This window comes from Carlito syrichta, unplaced genomic scaffold (genome assembly GCF_000164805.1).
Source record: "Carlito syrichta isolate Samal-C Ts95f unplaced genomic scaffold, Tarsius_syrichta-2.0.1 Scaffold288018, whole genome shotgun sequence".
In the NCBI taxonomy this organism is placed as follows: domain Eukaryota; kingdom Metazoa; phylum Chordata; class Mammalia; order Primates; family Tarsiidae; genus Carlito; species Carlito syrichta.
The window spans coordinates 267,648-287,154 of NW_007232114.1; the positions used below are offsets into that span (position 1 = coordinate 267,648).

A 19,507-nucleotide genomic window follows, 5' to 3' on the forward strand; every position below is an offset into this window, starting at 1 on the left:
TGATGGAATATTATGAGCCATAAAGAACAAAATTATGAACTTTACTCAACTTGTATGTATTTAGAGTCATTGATACTCAGTGACTTATCTCAGAAACAAAGAACTGAGTACCACGTGTTCTCCCTCATAAATGGACCCTGAACATTTACCATAATACTATAGGAAAGGGATTGGCAGTAGCCGGAAACTGCCATGGGGGAGGTTGGACATAACATTAATAAGGGTACCCAATCTCAAAGCAGGCAAAGTAGGGATCAAAGGGAGGCCCAAATTTTGCCTATACAATAACTGCTTGTATACCTAATGCTGAATTGTACACCACAGCTTTAAAATTAAAAAAAAATAAAGAATATTACAATTTTTTCAATAAAAAAAAATCCAAATGAAATACCTAGTGTCCTGACACGCTTTCTAAAATAAAAGTTACTCAGTAATCTTTTTTTTTTTTTTTTTTTGAGTTGGAGTCTCACTCTGTTGCCCGGACTGGAGTGCAGTAGCTGCTCCCGGCCACTGCAGCCTCGCCTGCTGGGCTCCGGCGATCCTTCCGCCTCAGCCTTCCGAGTAGCCGGAATTACAGGCATGCGCTACCACGCCCAGCTGATTTTTTTATTTATTTTAGAGATGAGGTCTCGCTGCCCAGGCAGGTCTCGAACCCGTGGGCTCAGGCAATCCACTCACCTCAGCCTCCCAAAGGCGCAGGATTAAGGCTGAGCCACCAAGCCTGGCTACTCAGCAATCTTTTATATTCATTTCAGGGCATATAATTCTATACCATAAGATTGAAAATCATCATTATAAGGTTTGTGAATTCACACACACACAGAAACACACACACACACACACACGTGCATACACCCACACAAATATATAATTTCCTTTCAAGTGTCTTTTTTATATCCAGTTCTAAATTAAACTGTAGGTAAAATCTAGAAGTTAGGAATATATTCTTGAAAGTACATCAAATAATTGCTAAAAGTCTATTTTAATTATTAGTTAAGAAGTAAGGCATGGAGATAACAGCACTGGAAATTTTCTGAGATAGATGTCATAACCAAAAATCTGATAGCAAATATGTTGTATTGAAGAGCTTCCTCCAGATCCCATCTGTGCCCCAAGCTTACAAATCTAAATTGAGTATTGAGAAGTTCAGAAATATTTAATACAGTATATTTTCTTTCAGTTTTCATATAGTCTCCCCTCATCATGACTATAAATTTCAAATATAAACTTTTCTCTATAAAAAGTACCTATGCAAATGTGCCATTAAACACATGATTTTAAAATTTTATCAATACTAAAAATTGCTTTTCTTTAGTTATGTATTTTAGTATTTTCTGAGTTTGGGTCATAGAACAAGATAGCTGATGATATGAACCCAAAAAGAGAAAAACTTCTAGGCGTAGTAGCTCACACCTGTAATCCCAGCACTTTGGGAGGCTAATGCAGGAGGATTGCTGAGTCCAAGAGTTCAAGACCAACCTAGACAACATTGTGAGACCTTGTCCTTACAAAAAAAAAAAAAAATTAATCAGGCATAGTGGCACATGGCCTGTGGTCTCTCAGCCACTTCAGAGGCTGAGGCAGAAGAATCACCTGAGTTCAGGAGATTCAGTTGCAGTGAACTGTGCAAGTGCCACTGATCTCCAGCCTGAATGACAGAGACGCCAACTCAAAAAGAAAAATCTTATAGTTTGAGGTTTAAGATTTAGATCCTTGATCCATTTTGAGTTAATTTTTGCATATGGTGATAAGCAGGGACCCAGTTTCATTCTTTGCATGTGGTTAGCCAGTTTTCCCAGCACGATTTACTATGTATGGTCTCCTTTTCCCAATGATTGTTATCAGTGACTTTGTCAAAGATGAATTGGTTGAGAGATCTTTTTTTTAAAATTTATTTATTTTATTGATTTATTTTTGAGTTGGAGTCTCACTCTGTCGCCAGACTGGAGTGCAGTGGCAGCTCCCGGCCACCCCAGCCTCGACCTGCTGGGCTCCGGCGATTCTTCCACCTCAGCCATCCAAGTAGCTGGAACTGCAGGCGCGTTCTACCATGCCCGGCTAATTTTGTTTTTGATTTATTGTAGAGATGCGGTATCGCCAAGTTGCCCAGGCGGGTCTCAAACCCGCAGGCTTAGGCAATCCACTCATCTCAGTCTCCCAAAGCACGGGATTACAGACTGAGCCACCGAGCCCAGCTCGTGAGATCATTTTTACTTCCAGAATCTCTGTTCTGTTCCATTGGTCTATGTGCCTATATCTCTTCTAATACCATGCTGTCTTGGTTACTGTAGCTTTGTAATAAAGTTTAAAGTCTGGAAGTGCAATACTTCCTGCTTTGTTCCTTTTGCTGAGGACTGTTTTGGCTATTCCAAGCTCTTTTTTGTTTCCATATAAATTTCTGTATTGTCGTTTTCAGGTCTGTTAAAAAAAAAAAAAAAGATGGTAATTTGATGGGTATTTATGCAGCCACAAAGCAGAACAAAATCATGGCCTTTACAGAAACTTGCATACAGCTGGAGACCATCATACTAAGTGAACTATCACAGAAACAAATAACTGAATACCACATGTTCTCACTCATAAGTGGGCCCTGATAACTAGTCATATTAAATCAAAGGTAGGATCAGCAGAGGGGGGTGGGGGTCATGTGACAACTCAGAATGTACCTGGTCCACTACCAGGGGGAGTGAGGGCCTCCTAGAAGCCCAAACATCACCCACATGCAGCCTACTTATGTAGTAAATCCTCACTTATACCCTACAACTCTATAACAAATAAATTAATTTTAAAAGAAAGAGAAAAATCAAAAATTCATGTTGGGAAGGCATGATTAGCCAATACTTAATTTAGAGCAGAGATTCTGAAATCTTAATATGAATTAGAACAAGTTGGAGGGGTTTATAAAACTCAGACTCCTGAGGCTTACTGCAAAGTTTCTGCTTAGTAAGACTAGAGTAAGGGCCAAGAATCTGTGTTTCTAACAAGTCCTACACTTTGAGAATCACTATTTTAGAGAACAGTAGATATAAGAGATGTCGCTGTTCAAAGCAGGCTCATTGGAGAGGTAGAAACTGGAAACCATGCAGATCAACAAGTAAATAAAGGATGTGGAAGTTAAAGATACTATCATGGAAGACTATCCTCGGCATCAGCACCTCTTTAGTAGGCCAGGATGCCAATCATAGGGATGTATCTTCCTATCTCATAGGCACAATATAATGCTCAATGAATATTCTCTCAATTAGCTCATGAAAATAAGCATTTCATCATTTACTTATACTACATTTATACTAAAATATTTCAGAAGAATGTATAAAACTCACAAGTATTTATAAATACTCATCAAAATGAGAATATCTTTCCATAAAAAGAAATTAATGTGTTGATAAATAATTACAAGAAAGGAATTTATATTTTTAAAAATTATAAATCACCACTGTAGTAGCTTTTGGAGATCAATATGATTCAAAATAACTATAAGTCTGGATTAATCTATCCCATTGATTTAAATTATTTTTAAAAATGTATTCTTCCATTTACAATTGAGGTTAAATTTAAATGATTCAACAATTATTTCTATGTGAGCATAATGCAATTTTCTTTGTAGAAATTCAAAGCAAACTCATATTCTACCTGTTCTCCATTTGCCACAAAATGTAAAGGGAAATTAAAAGAAGACTTTACTGCTGCTGGCATTTTGATAGGCAGAAAAGAAATAGTAGTAGTAGTATGTACTGTGAAAAGACTGCATTTTGTGCAGATCTGTAAGAAAGGGCTTTATGCCATGAGCTCCCATCATCAGATCAGTTGCTAGCCTATGGTAATGGAATTTTGCAAAGAAAAATGTCCCACATTACTGATCTTATCCTGCAGGTGTCCAAAGTCTTGATTGCACTTTTCTCAAATATAATAACCTATATTCCCTGCCTATTTGTGAATGACTGTCCTATGTTAACTGCTAGTCAGTTCCTGTGTGGGAAATATTGAGGTTTAAGAATTTTTAGAAGTTAAGCTTTCTTAGTTTCTTTTGAAGGATATAGTTGAAAATAGCATCAAGCCTGGATCAGTTCTGCACTTAATAACTGTGAAACCTTGGGCAAACCATTTTCATTCTTTCATTCATTTATTATGTATATCCTGCAGGGTTCCATAAAGGATTTGTGCAGCTCACCATGAAAGATATAGAAACAATAAAACCATTAATTTCAGTTTTAAGAACAAATGTCAAATAAAGCAGGCTGAAAGATGACAGTTTTACCAGAAGACTTAAGTTATGAATATCTACTGCCTTGAGCACAAAACTTAGTGCCATGCTTTCTGGAACGCCAGAGGAAAAATAATGGTAGCAACAACAAATCCACGGTGAGTAGCAAGTTTTGATTCATTAATCTCATAAAGTATATCATACCAATTCACAAGAAAGAAATAATTTCCTTGGCTTTTAACTCCAGGAAGAATGTATTCAATAGTTCTTTATAAAATAAGCCTGCAATCAGACAATAGGCAGTAAGTAAAAATATTTTTTAATGAAAGACACAGAAATAGGTTTTATATGACTTATAAAATATCAACTCTCAGTAAGGCAAGGGGAGAAAGAAAGGTGAACCAGTATCTTGATTAACTTATGGATGTGCTGTGAATTCTGTGAAACACTTTAAAGGGAACACTCAAAAACCAGATGAGAAAAGTAGCATATAGATCTGTTAATTAATTGGCTCAAAGATCTCAGAACGATTCATTAGTGTTACCAATTATTATGAATTAAAATTTGTCCAACTCTAAAATAAGTGTTTTTTTAATTACACCGTGTATTAATTCAGCTAAAATAATTCAGAACAATGATGTGGTTTTCTTATAAGGTGAGCTACAGGAATACAGGTGTAATGTCTAAAGCTTAGACAATAAAGAGAAATGAATGAATAACGCATTCTCCTCTACAAATTCTTTCATTTATCAATTGTCTCAGCCAAGACTTTAAACTTAACTGAACATTTAATAATTCAAGGTTGAAGTAGACAGTCTTGTGCAGTGATAGAAAGCTGGATTTTCAGAGACATCAGGAAATGTAAAGAGCTTGGTTCCATTCACTTGTTGAATATTTATTGAGCACTTGCTGTGTGTCAGGCACTATTGAGGGTGCTCTAGATATAAAATTGGTCTACCTTAATAGGAGAGCAAAGAAGAATTAGCTACCAAATGCACCTCAAGAAAGATAGCCAACCAATCTTTCAGTATTGTCATTTGGATACTGAAAACTATCTGCCAACATTATGATTCTGCTTTTGGTACAAATGATGTGAACTATTCATTCTCCTAGTTAGGACCAGCAGACTGAATTGCTTCGTGAGGGTGCTGTGCCAAAATTGTTGCGTAAAGTCTGCAGAAACAATACTGCTATTCTGCTTGTAGCAAAAAGGCATGTGCTCAATTCACTTTAAATCTGAATCAGATTATTTACATATAAGTTTTTAAAAGTCAAATTTGAGACAATATTAGTCAACACTTAGGATTAGATATTGCTCTTTCAAGAGTACAGTTCCTCACTCTGTTTCTTAAAGTGTATTCTCTAAGGAGGATTCCATCTTGGAAGCTATGTCACTTTTATGCCAGTTGGCTCAGAGATGGTTACTTTGTGGAATCAATGACTTATAACAAATCAATAATGAAGCCAAAATGTAAAGATTTAAGTTATGTTTAATCATTATTTTCAATTATATGAAAAGCATATGAGGGTGATCCCCCCAAAAAATGGAATTATTTTTTGGAGGACAGGTCCTTTGTAGTACAGGCTTCCCAGGATAGGTAAATGTTCTAGCAACCCATTGGCATCAGTGTACCAGCTAGCATTGTTGTAAGAGCCTGTGTACAGCTTCAGTGAATTTGTTTTGGCGATTCCTTCAATGCTTTTACCCATTTCATGATGGCTGATTTACGGGTACACCTGTCTACGCTGTGCTGAGTGCTAAGCAGTTTTTTAATCAAAAATGGCATGACCCCATGCCCCACGCTCCCTAGTCACCTGATCTCGCCCGGAATGACCTTTTTTTTGGTTCCTTGAATGAAAAAAGTCCTCAGAGAAAAATGTTTTGCCGGTGTAGAAGAGGTGAAACAAAAAACGGCAGAAACACTAAAAGGCATCATGGAGTATTATGCACCCATAAAGAACTAAATCATGGACTTTGCAGCAAATTGGATGAGTTGGAGACCATCATACTTAGTGATCTATCATAGAAACAAAGAACTGAGTACCCATTTCTCACTCATAAATGGGACCTGAACAATAGTCATTAGCATAAGGGAGGGATCAGTAGTCGCTGGGCACTGCTAGGGGAGGGAGGGAAGGAGGAGGGTGGAGTGTATGTGACAACACTACCAGTGGAGTGAGAGTCTGTTAGAAGCCCAAACTTCACCTGCATGCAGCCTACTTATGTAGTTAATCCTCACTTGTACCCCACATCTCTATAATAAAATTAAATTTTTTTAAAAAAACTGTTTTGAGCAGTAGAAAAGCACCTTGGTAGGTGTACTGCATCAAACGGAGAGTACTTTGAAGGTGACTGATGTCTAAACATGTACCATTTATGTAACTTATCCTGAATTGTGCCCCATATCTATAAAATTAAAAAAAGAATTAATACACAATTCTTTATAAATAAATTCCGGGTTTGGGGGAGTCCTTCTGTATAACAGTAATCAATAGTAGACCAAGCAGGTGTGACTTCTGCTGCCTGCTTATTATGTATTCAGGAAAAAAACAAGTACTTCTTGAATATCTACTAGGCACTGAGCCATTATTATTACTATCAAGCAATGTTCTAGATGTCTAACAAATCATTTCATGTAAGAATTAGTATTCTAATTTTGCAAATGGGAAATTCTAGACTGAAAACTTCAGCAATGAGTAAAAAGTTCTGCATCTCATCTAACTGCTTGGCTTAGAATCCTGACTGTTAGAACTTGGGCAAGTTCATGATAACCTTAGACTTTGTTTTCTTATTTATGAAATGAAGGTAGTAATCTAGTTTTGATCAGTAGATAGGTTAAATGAGATAATCTGTGCAAAGCTCTTAGCATGGGTCAAGTTTATAGGAAACTCTCAAAGTTTATTATTATTACTAAAAGTATTTTCATTACTATTGATATTGGATAACATTTAAATACATAGTGAATTAGCAATCTTAGAGTGTTTTTTAACAAAAAAGTGTTTTTTAAGTCACAGTGTCATTCTAAGGCACTATGATACTGCTATAAGATCCACAGTAACCAATAGGGTGCAAAAGGGTCAGGTAAAAGAAAATGTTTTTTCTGTATTTCTCTTTGTAGTAGAGACAGTGCTCCATGAATATCTATGGATATTCCACTACAATTTCCAGCCTCCCTTGCAATTGCAGTTGAGGCTATGTGACTTTTATTGGCTCATGAACTACAAGCAGAAAAATCAGACATCACCTATACACAGAGGCAGTCAAAAAATAATATGGCTTTACAACTCAACTTGTTCTACACTCCGGTGTCTTAGCCCATGCATCACAAGATGGCAGGAGCCTAAATTCTGGGTCCCAGATAAAGGACAGCCTTTGAGAGTGGAATTGGAATTTGTATGACAGGAAGTCAACTTTCATTCTGATAAGTATCAGATTTTAGGTCAATCTATTGTTATTTTAGTATATTCAACAGATATTTATTTTGGTCACACAATACACCAAGAACTGTTGTAGCCACTAAGAACACAAAGCACATGATCTCTTAGAGGATGAAACTTTGAATGTTGGTTTCATTGTCACAATGATCAAACCTACTAAATTAATCCTATGGAATTCTACATTTCCAATTTGTCTGCAATTTTTAAAATTTTTAAAAGTATTATTATATAATACTTTTATATAATAAATGGTATTATTTCAAGATAGGACAAATTTTTCAGGCTTATAATAATAAATATTTAAAAATCATTCTGTCAGAATGAGAGTAAAAGGTTAATGTTTCATCATAAGAAAAGTAAAAAGCTCTCAGCATAGTTTAAGTTTATAAGGATCAAAATGTTTAAAGTAGTTATCCAGGTTTTACTAATTTATTTCTAAAATATACCTTTGTATTTTTTAAAAAGGAAAATTAGCATTTATCAAATGCTACATTTAAGAATCGGAAACAATTAAGCCCTGCTTTTATTCATACAATAAAAAACATTGTTCTTCAACCCCATATGATCTATAAATTCACACAATAAAAACGTTATTCTTCAACCCTATATGATCTATATTATTATTCTCTCAACTGCATAATTATAAAAAGATCTAAGTGGTACCTAAGTTTAGTAGCTCCACATTCTCCAAGATCTTGTTTTTTATGTCTTTAAATATGTACTTTTGTAGCTGTCTTGATCTTTTTTTGAATCAGATGTATATAATCAACTAAATATTTCCTTTTAGAGAGGATGAACAAAATAAGAGTTGAGTGACACACTTCAGATCAGAACTGGTTTTAATCTCAGAACTAAAATGGATACTCTTCTTAACCTACCAAAAAAAAATCTAGCCTGTACTTATCATGCATCCCACACTCAGATAATAATTGTGCAGAAAAACAAAAACTATAACTTAACATATATATATATATATATATATATATACATATATGTATAAATTTCCAAAGTCTTCTATTAGAAGGACAGAAGAATTAAAATAATATATTTAAGAAATTAGTAGATCACCTAAGAACACAGTATAGACAAGAATAGAATCCACCTTAGAAAAGTTGATGCTTCTCTTACAGAGCATGTTACAAATTAGCTATACGAGGGGAGATCCCAGAAGCAACAGAATTTTAATTCATTAAAAAGTTGTGTATGTATCCTTAAATGTTTAAACCTCAGTCACCTTCAAAGTACTCTCCGTTTGATGCAATACATTTACCAAGATGCTTTTTCTGAAACTCAAAACAGTTTCAGAATTTGCCAATTTGGATGTCTTTTAGTGCTTCTGCCATTTTGTTGCTGTTGTTGTTTCACCTCCTCCATATCGCCAAAATGTTTCTCTTTGAGGTCTTTTTTCATCCAGGGAAACCAAAAAAATCACTAGGTGTGAGATCAGGTGAATAGGGAGGGTGGGGCACAGAGGTCATGCCGGTTTTGGTCAAAAATTGCTGAACACTCAGCCCAGTGTGGGAAGGTACATTGTCATGGTGGAGGAAGAATCAGTCACCTGTTTGCCACTCGGAACATTTCTTCCACAGCTCATGAAGCAACTTTCTCAAAACTTCCACATAAAAACTTTGGTTGACTTTTTAATCAAATTTCCCAGTGTACTACAGGGGATCCACCCCCCAAAAGAAAATTACGGGTTTTCTTGGGTCTCCCCTTGTACACTGAAAAGCATAGATAATTTTCTGGGATATTTTTATAACACAACTACAGTATTTTGAAAAATGTAAGTAATCACTTTATTTAATCTGAGTAATACCTCAATGATAATTAAACTCATAATATCAAGCTACATTTACGTTTATGTTAAACCCATTCATCAAGAAGTCAAAGTCTGACCTTTTTGTGCTTTGAGTAAATCAAGCACATATGATGAACCAATAAAGAAAATACAGAAGAACTGAACATTAGGACCTCCAAATTTTTTGCTAGTTAATCTTGACCAGGATAACTAAATGTATTCACTAACTGATATAGCTATTTAATAAATCTTTAGAAAATACTTTTCAGGGACTAAAACAGAAACAAAACACTATATTTATGCTTTTGAAATTTACTATAGCCATCTTCACATGTAGACACACAAAAAAATAAAACAAAACCAAATGTATTGTCAAGCTACATGAAACACTCATCCATTAAAGTAGGTAGACCATTATCACAATAGAAATCTCAGTGATTTATTTCATCATACAAGATGTGTCACATTTTTATGATAATGTTTACCTTGTCTTTATTTCATAATTTACAGTCATGCAAACAAAATCACATATAGTGTGATTTTAGAAAATTAGTATAGAATTAAATGTTATGTATCAAAACAGACATAGAAGAAAGTTAGAGTCAGATTTTCTTAAATAATGTACAGGAGAGAATACTCATCGCAAAGAGAAGCTACAGCCTGGACAATATAGTGAAACCTCATCTCTACTAAAAATTTAAAAATAATCTGGGTGTGGTAATGAGCTCCTGTAGTTCCAGCTACTTGCCAGGCTGAGAGAGGATGATCGCTTGAGCCTAGGTAATCAAGGCTGCAGCGAGTTATGATTGTGCCACTGCACTCAGCCTGGGCAACAAAGTGAGACCCTGTCTCTAAAAAAAGTAAATTAAAAAAAATTTTAAGGAGAAGCTAAAGTAAAAATTTCTCTCTCCCCACTACATGAAAACCGGAAATAGAAAAGAAAGGATGTATAGATTCGTTTCTCAAAACCACAGTCATTTATTCATGAAACACCAATGCCTTCAACTATATCCATGGCCAACCTATTAAACCCCTCAAACCATATTTATGTCAAAAGTCAAGAGTCTAAATTGGTTCAGGAAGTCCCTCCAGAAACCTAAACTATCCAAACTATGCTTTTTATTTCACAGACCACCTAAAATGAGTTCCAGTTCATCTGTTATATTACACAAGTTCTTCCTTCACCCCATTTTGCCAAAACACCTTTCCCTTTGATGTTCTCCTCCCCATGTTGGTATAAAAGACTTTATTCCATCTAGGACAGCCACCCAATGAGGCCTAAGAATTTTGATTGAATATTTTCAAAGTCTTTTAATTAGAAGCATCATAGATCCATCAAATGAAATGAATTGAGCAAATCAAGTTACTTTAAATTCAAAATACCTTAAAAGCAAAAGAACTGTTTTTAAAAACCCATACAATTCTGGAATCAAGTTTAATGATTTTTTTTAATGCCAGAGATACTAGTAATCTGAACATATAGCTTAAAATGAAATCATTCCATGGACACTCCAGACACCTCTTTTTATACAGTCCCTGTTTTTCTAGTTTCCGAGTTTAAATAAGGCTTTTACCAGCTACTGCAGCCCATAAAACATTTATTAAAAATTCTGAAATTTTCAAAAATTTCAAAAAGAAAACGCTGTGCCAAAAAATAATAATAAATCAGAAATGACCAATAATTTTGCTAAAAAGTAAGTTTATATTTATTCAAACCACAACTAGGAAAATTATTATATGTACATAGTGCTTTTATAATCCATACATTAGCGTAATAAAATAAAATGTAGTTAATTAGTTAAGTCATCCAGTAATATTTTGTATCTATTTAGAAAAATATTGCTATAACTAGAAATGATTTAACATGCTTAATTTTGGCTATTGTTTCTTACAAGATGCATGTCAAAAAACAGTATGTAATAGTCAGTGATCTATCACAGAAACAAAGAACAGAGTACCACGTGTTATCATTTATAAGCAGACCCTGAACAATTATCATAATACTACAAGAAATGGATTGGCAGTAGTGGGAAACTGCTGGGAGTGGGGGAACACTTCATCAATAAGGGTAACTGATCTCAAACCAAATGACATGGGGGCCAAAGTGAGGCCCAAACTTTACCTGTACAATACCTAGTCTTTGTATGCCCAGCCCTGAGTTGTACCCCACATCTCTAAAATAAAATAAAATAAAATAAACTGAAGACAATTTTTACAATAACAACTCCACAATAAGAATGCTATTTTTGTCATATTTCCAGTAATATTTGGATCTTAAATATCATCTCTTGGAATTTACATCAAAGTCCCCTCCTTTTTTTAACCTACTGGTCCAATAGCATCTTAGGCTTCTTTGCACTTAATTATTGTGTTTTAGTTCTCAGTTAGGTTGAGTTACTATTTCCTTTAGTAAAAACACTACCAAAAAGAAGACCAATCTTAACTCAGTCTCTTTTAATTCCAGTGCTACCTAAACTTATTAGTTGTTGATTAATTAATTTGAACCCTCTGTGTCTCAGGCTTTCTTGAAATCAGAAAATAATTTAAAATTATTCATAATTAACTCAATCATCAGTAAATGCTTAGAGAAGACAATAAGTTGATAATTGCTGAGTAAATGTTAGGTTCACACTAGAAAAATAACCAAAACATAATTACATCTGTTAATATATGCATGTAAGAAGTGAGGTTGTTGAGAAACTGATTTGATATTGAAAGGTAAACAAATTTCTACTTAGGAAGTGATGTTTTCTGCTAAGTTCACATTTCCCCCTTTTATTCAGAAAGCATCTATTGAACATTTACTGGAGTAAGATAAATTTCTGGGCTTGGGAATCAGGGATAAGTATGGCAACCATCAAGGTAGTACCGTCGAGTGGGGAAAAGACAAATCTATAAGCTCAGTGGTAACACACAGAGTATGTGATAAGTGCAGTAGACCCCAGTGGGTATGTGTGGAGTTTCCAACACACACTATCCCTCTGTGAATATATTCCCTGTTCAAAACCCTGACTCATCTGGTCAGAACAACAGAGTTCCAAAAATAATCTTTTTCTTGAGTCCTTTTCTTAATTCATAGAGTGAAATGTTACATCTCTGTACCTCTATTCAATTGAGAAAAGAAGACTAAAACTACTTATTAGTCTCCTAGGAGCATCAAGAATATTTGCACTTTAAATTCCTTGTAGGTCTATATTTTTGTAAAGAAGTCATACCAGTGCAAACTAAAGACAATAATGGTTTTATTGTCTAACATTACAAAGAAAAATTTCTCCCCAGAATATAAAAAGAAACCTCTTGCCTTCAAAAGCTACTTAGTGGAGTTAATTTTTTTTTAAATCAATAAAAGGAGCTTAAAAAACCAGTGAATCCCACATTCTTCAAATAATTCAATGAAGAATTAAGGTTAAAACTATTACAGGTAACGTATACATTTTCTGTTGATAAATGCTATCCAGGCCATTTTATTTTCTACATTGTCTGTGATTTCTTATGGACAGCAGTGAAAAACTTGAAAATATGACATAATGAAAAAAGTCACAGACAAAGAATCAAGAAACCCGAATTACTTGATTATTAATTAATTATTGACAAATTATTTAAGGTCTTTGAGTACATTGTCAATGAGGCAAAAGGTTGGGGGCAACCCTAGTCATGCAGGATGAGCTTAAACACCACAGCACATAAAGGACTCATGCCCCAAGAAATGAGAAGCTTTCAAGGAACACAGTTTGAAAGAAAGCCCCAATAGATAATTCTGTCTCTAAAAACAAATACAGTATTTTCTTCAAATTGCTAGAGAAGTAAATGAGACATAGAGCCATAGGAGAAATAAAAATAAATATTATTACCAAAGAAATTTTCACATGGAAAGCAAATAAAATGTTCCACAACTGAAAATATTCTGCTTACGATGATGTTTCTAGATTTTTTTTAATGTATATAATATGCATGTATATTTTCTCTGTCTCAATAGCTCGTAGTAAGCAAGAAAATCCAGAGTCATTATAAAAGTTCATGCTTCACTTCTCTGCATTCCTTTGTTTTTAAAGAATTCTCACAAGAAATAAACAGTCTACATCTGTACCCAAATGTTGGAAGTTAATTTGAAAAATAACTTCAACGTACACAAAGCCTCTTTAGATTTTTTTTTAAATGGCTGAAATTTTAAGATGATTTTAATTTTTGAGATTCAGATTTAATCTTGACGTAGGTAAAACATGAACTTTGTTTTTTTGTTTGTTGGTGAGTATGTGTTTTAAGGGTTAGTGCCCATAGTAAATGGCTACAATAATGGAAGTTGAGGATATAGCCCAAGTCATACAGCTTGCAAGTGGCAGGGCCCAGATATGTACCCTAAAAATTCAGACCTCTAGGGGCCTTGCAGGTGAACGGCAACGTCATTGTATTTATATATACAGAGCTTATGACTTTAATTTTTTCAATAAAGAAATCTAAACAAGGTTAAAAAAAAGAAAGAAAGAAATTCAGTCCTGCTCATGTTACACAGGGCAGGATCACAGTTGCAACTGATTACATTAACAAAACATATATCATTCATGCATTCACTAATTAATCAAATATTTGGAGAGCATCTACCCAACGTCAGATACTATTGTGAGTGCAGCAGTATGGCAGTGAACAGGAGATGAAATTCCAGGGGCATGCTGGTAAGCATTCAACAACATGGTGAAGGGAGTGAGCAGGTAGAGGACCTATTTGCAATATGTGCTCACTTCCATAATGTAAATACTCCTGTCAACATAGATTTCAAACTAGCAAGCTGACATCAGTGAACTTGAAGTTGGAAAGAAACGTGCATATTCAACTCTTGTGAGCCTATGTGAGCTGGCTCCAGTAAGACGCTGAAAACAATTCCTGTCCAAGTGCAAAATATATGTTAGTGGAGATAGAGAAGCAACATACCAGACCAGCAACCTGTAGAGTATGTTAGATACTGAAATGTGCAATGGAGGAAAAAAAGAAAGACAGGGAAGTTGGGCATGCATTGTGAGGCAGGAAGGGGCAATTTTATATAGGATAGTCAGGAAAGAGACCCTTAAAAATGACATTTGAGCAAAGCTCTGAAGGTGGTGAAGGATTGGGCCGAGTAGATAACAGAAAAAGAACATTTCAAGGTAGGTATTTCTAGGAAGTCAGATAATAAAGGCTTGGGTATTTATCATGAGGATTTTAATTTTTACTGAGTGAAATGGAAAGACATTGAGAAGCTTTTCTCTTTTGTTTTGGTTTTATTGTTTCTTTGTTTTTTGAGTTGGAGTCTCAGTCGCCCAGACTGGAGTGCGGTGGCCACTCCCGGCCACTGTAGCCTCGACCTGCTGGGCTCCGGCGATCCTTCTGCCTTACCCTTCCAAGTAGCTGGAACTACAGGCGCACGCTACCATGACCGGCTAATTTTTTGATTTATTGTAGAGATGAGGTCTCGCCAAGTTGCCTAGGCGGGTCTCGAACCCGCGAGCTCAGGCAATCAACTCACCTCAGCCTCCCAAAGCGCGGGATTACAGGCTGAGCCACCAAGCACAGCGTGTTTTGTTTTTAATCAAGAAATGACATAATATCACTTATATTTTTTATATTAGTATATTGTTCAAAGATCATTCTTGCTGATGTTTCAAGAATAAATTATTTGGGGATGGAAAAAGGTAGATTCTCTTAGAATAACACAGACAATAGATAAGGGTAGCATGGATCAGGGCAGTAGTGGAGAGATAGTGAGAAGTGGTGAGATTCCAGGTGTATTTTAATTTTAGAATCAACAGAATTTGTAGACAGGCTGGGTGTGAGTTGTGACCCAGAAAATAATTCTAAGGATTTTGCTCTAACTGGAAGGATAAACTTAGCATTTACTGAATTGGAACAGGCAATGACATGAACAGTTTTGGAGGAATGATCAGGTGTTGATTTGAAATGTGTATAGTTTGATAAGCTTATTTGCCATCTAAGTAGAGATGTCGAACAGAAACAGTGGGTATGAGTTCAGTATTAGGAAAAGGTTTGTGTGAGATTCAAGATAGTCAAGATAATATTTAGAGCACTGGAACAAGGTGAGTAAATGTAAGCTTATCTAAAATTAATTTATCTATTTAACAAACATATCTTTCAGCACTACTCTCAGTACTTTGCAAGCATAAACTCATTTAATTATCATAACAGTCCTAGGGTATAAGTACTATTATTTTCCCTTTTTACAAATAAAGAAACCAACACACAGAGATTAAGTAACTTGCCCAAGTTCACAAGTAAATGGCTAGTGGTAGATCTGAAAATTCTAACCCAAACTGTCTGCATCCAGATTTCTTGTTAAAGAGGCCATCTAAAGACCTGAGTCTTCAGGAACTAGATTAGGGAGATGAGACAGACCAGCGAATTTTATTCAAAGTAGGCAACACATTTTACTTTTAACTACAGAAATTTTAACTATGCTCAGGGAGAGTAGATATAGTAGATACAGAGAATGGATGCAAAATCAATGTTTTGTTTCCCTTTACACTTTTATAAATTTACTATAATAAGCACATCTTAATTCTAGAACTAGGAAAGATTGTATCAAAATAATAAAAGCAGAAAATTTAAAACATTTTCAATGGAAGCACTCTATTCTCTGTTTACAACACAGTTCCAGTGCTCAAAGAGAAGGTACAGTGATAATCACTACTGAAACACTGATGTGAAACTCTCTGTATGAAGTATGAATGGTTAGCAAATGATTTATTGCTCAAATTAGAACAATTCTTGAGAGTAAAAAAGAGCACTATCAATTATGCTATGACAACAGGCTTAAGTTAGAACTACTCTAAACATACTTGTAGGTTCCCGGGTAGATCCTCCTTAAAAACTACTCTAAACATACCTGTAGGTTCCCAAGTAATTCTTCCACAAGAAATATTCTAAACATACCTGTTCAAGTGCCCCAGGTGGCTCTTCCTTAAGAACAACTCTAAGCATACCTGTAGGTGCTCAGGTAGTTCCTCCTTAAGAACGACTCTAAACATACCTATAGGATCCCCATGTAGCTCTTCCTTAAGAACTACTCGCAAAGAACCAAGTACCACATGTTCTCACACATAAGCAGACCTTGAACAACTATCATAATACTCTAAGAAAGGAATTGGCAGTAGTGGGAAACTGCCAGGGGAGGAGGGGGACACCTCATCAGCAAGGGTAATTGCATAATGAACATTTGTATACCTAAGCCTGAATTGTACCCACATATTTAAAATTTTTTTTTAATTTTTTTTAAAAAGAACTAGTCTAAAAGTATCTGTTGGTACCCCAGGTAGCTCTTCTTTAAGAACTACTCTAAACACACCTGTAGGGGCCCCAGTTAACTCTTTCTTAAGAACAACTCTAAACATAACTGTAAAGGTGCCCAGGTAACTGTTCCTTAAGAACTACTCTGAACACACCTGTAGGTTCCCCAAGTAGCTTTTCCCTAAGAATGGAGTTTCATGAGTACAAAGAAGCAGACTCTTATCTGGTCCATGCACACTATCAAACATTGTTGCTGCCTTCTTACTATTCTTTGTAGGTTAAATATACCTTTAGAACTAGGCATCAGAAAACAAACTGACCACCAATTATATATTATTCTAGGTGGGTATTGGAGATATTCTATTTGGAGTCATCAGTTCTTATAATGAGACATAATTATACAATAGCCCTCCTTATTCCCAAGGGATATGTTTTACAATCCCCATAGATGCCTGAAACCACAGATAGTACTGAATCCTATACATACATATCTGTGATGAAGCTTAATGTACAGCTTGGGTACAGTGAGTAATTAACAACAATCAGTAATAATAAAATAGAACAATTAAGTCAAGGAAAACGTCCTTTAACACAAGCACTATGATATCATGACAGTCCAGCTGGTAACCAAGATGGCTACCGAGTGACCAACAGGCAGATAGCGTCATAGCATGGATATGCGGAACAGAGGGATGATTCCCGATCTGGCTGCATGCAGCAGGGTGGCGTGAGATTTCATCATAGTACTCAGAAAAGCGCACAATTTAAAACTTATGAACTGTTTATTTCTGGAATGTTCTACTTAATATTTTCAGACCACAAGTGACCATAGATAACTGAAACCAAGGAAGGTGAAATCACAGTAAGCAGGATCTACTATACAGACTTCAGCCATTTTGGTTATTAAGGCCTCATTTAAAAGGAGCTTTAAGATGAAATGAAATACTAGAATATAAGTATAAATGCAACCCAATAAGAATCTGGTAAGATAAATGTAATCTACTAAAAAATCACTTTACAATATTTTTCAAAAAATTATCTCTGTTTCTTTTCAAAATTATCTTTATTTCTATTTTAACTTAAATGAACTGAAAAAAATTCTAAATGTCCATTTCTACTTCCTAAGCTACTTTTACTACTACATAAATACTAACTTTAGTGTGGAATATATGCAAATGAGATGGCAAAATGGAAATACAAGGGAATATACTGTACCTTGTTTTACCTGTAAGGAACACACACCTGACAAAAGGCAATTTTCACATCCAAGGTTGGTTCACTGCAGTAGTATAAGAAATGGAGGCTCATAAATACCTGCAGGAAAAAAAATAGAGTATAAATTTCCAAATCACTAATTTTTCATTACTTTTTTTTTTTTGAGTTGGAGTCTCACTCTGTCACCCAGCCTGGAGTGCAGGTGGCCACTCCCGGCCACCGCAGCCTCGACCTGCTGGGCTCCAGCGATCCTTCCACCTCAGCCTTCCAAATAGCTGGAACTACAGGCATGCACTACCACGCCCGGCTAATTTTTGTTTTATTGTGGAGATGAGGTCTTGCCAAGTTGCCCTGGCGGGTCTCGAAACTGCAAGCTCAGGCAATTTATTCACCTCAGCCTCCCAAAGCACGGGATTACAGGCTGAGTCACCGAGCCCGGCTTACTTTAACAGTATATATTTTAACAATTACGCTATAATTAACATTAGCAATAACTGAATTATGACATTACTACATATAAAATAAGTTGTAAATATTTTATCTTCTTTAATGATCAATGAATACCATCACAATCATAAAGATTAGATATAAGAAACCAGATATACTTTATAAGTTAAAGTGAATATATCCTATTATATAGCACTTTCAGTTCTACATGTCTAATTTTAAAAAACCTCAAATGTATGCTCCAGAGGAGAAATATATATTTATGATATTTACTATAGAATACAGGCACTATTAAATAAAATATAATTTATAATAGAATTATATATAGGACTTGGAATAATTAGATTAGTGCTTAGCATGTCAGTATAGATAAATTTTTCAAACATGATATTTAGTGGGAAAAAATTAAGTTTTTAAAGATCACTATATTAAGTATTTAAAGATCACTATAAAGATCACTATATTAGTGTAAATGTTTAACATATACAAAAATGATAATATACATTGTTTTAAGTACATAGAACCATAGAGTAAAAACAAAATGGGTACTATATCAACATCTGTTTATTCTTGATGGTAAGTAAAAACATTTGAATTATATTATTTTCTGTATGTTCGAAGTATTCTATAATCTTGCAAAGCTTAAAGAAGAGGAAAAAGTCATTTAATGCTGGGAATGCCAAATTAGGTACTGGGTTATTTGAGAGTGATGCAGCAGAATCAAAGAAACGCAGCTAAATTGTATTCAGTTCAATTAAACTCACTTTGTTGAATGCTTATTGTAGTATTCTGTGAAATTAAACTATTTTAAAACCACTATTGACATAAGACTTCTGTTTCTGGCAATATGATTGGTTAGGCATCCTGAAAATCACTCTCAATGCAAAACTCCTGAAAATGTTAGATGAACTATACAAAACATCTTTTAAAATGTATAGCTGAGGTCCCAAGAAAAGTACCGAGAAACTGAAAACCATGTGAAAGGGTACAGACAGAGAAGTCAAGAAGCTGAAGCTGCTGCTTGTCCCAGGCCATCTGCTGGTCTCTGATGCCTAGAACGTCAGTTCCTAAAGGGTGACATGCAGAGTCCAGGAAGCAAGACTTAAGACTATAGTAGAAAGTTATGTTGGAAA

The 19,507-nt window shown here is 35.0% G+C and overlaps 1 protein-coding gene across 6 annotated transcripts in view; it reads right to left on the reverse strand.

Moving 5' to 3' along the window:
• MAPK10 (mitogen-activated protein kinase 10) overlaps positions 1 to 18,033 on the reverse strand; it is a 145,177-nt gene extending 127,144 nt beyond the window's left edge. For 4 of the 6 annotated variants that reach the window (XM_021710077.1, XM_021710075.1, XM_008053277.1 and 1 more), the window contains exon 1: positions 17,955 to 18,026. Coding sequence is in view for 3 of the 6 variants with exons in the window: in XM_021710075.1 (XP_021565750.1) it covers positions 17,955 to 18,020 (66 nt within the window). In the remaining 3 variants the exon portion in view is untranslated. Of the gene's footprint in view, positions 1 to 17,927 lie in introns of all 6 variants that reach the window. The other 2 variants (XM_008053278.1, XM_021710076.1) reach the window with 2 other exon arrangements.
• Positions 18,034 to 19,507: the final 1,474 nt, after the last annotated feature.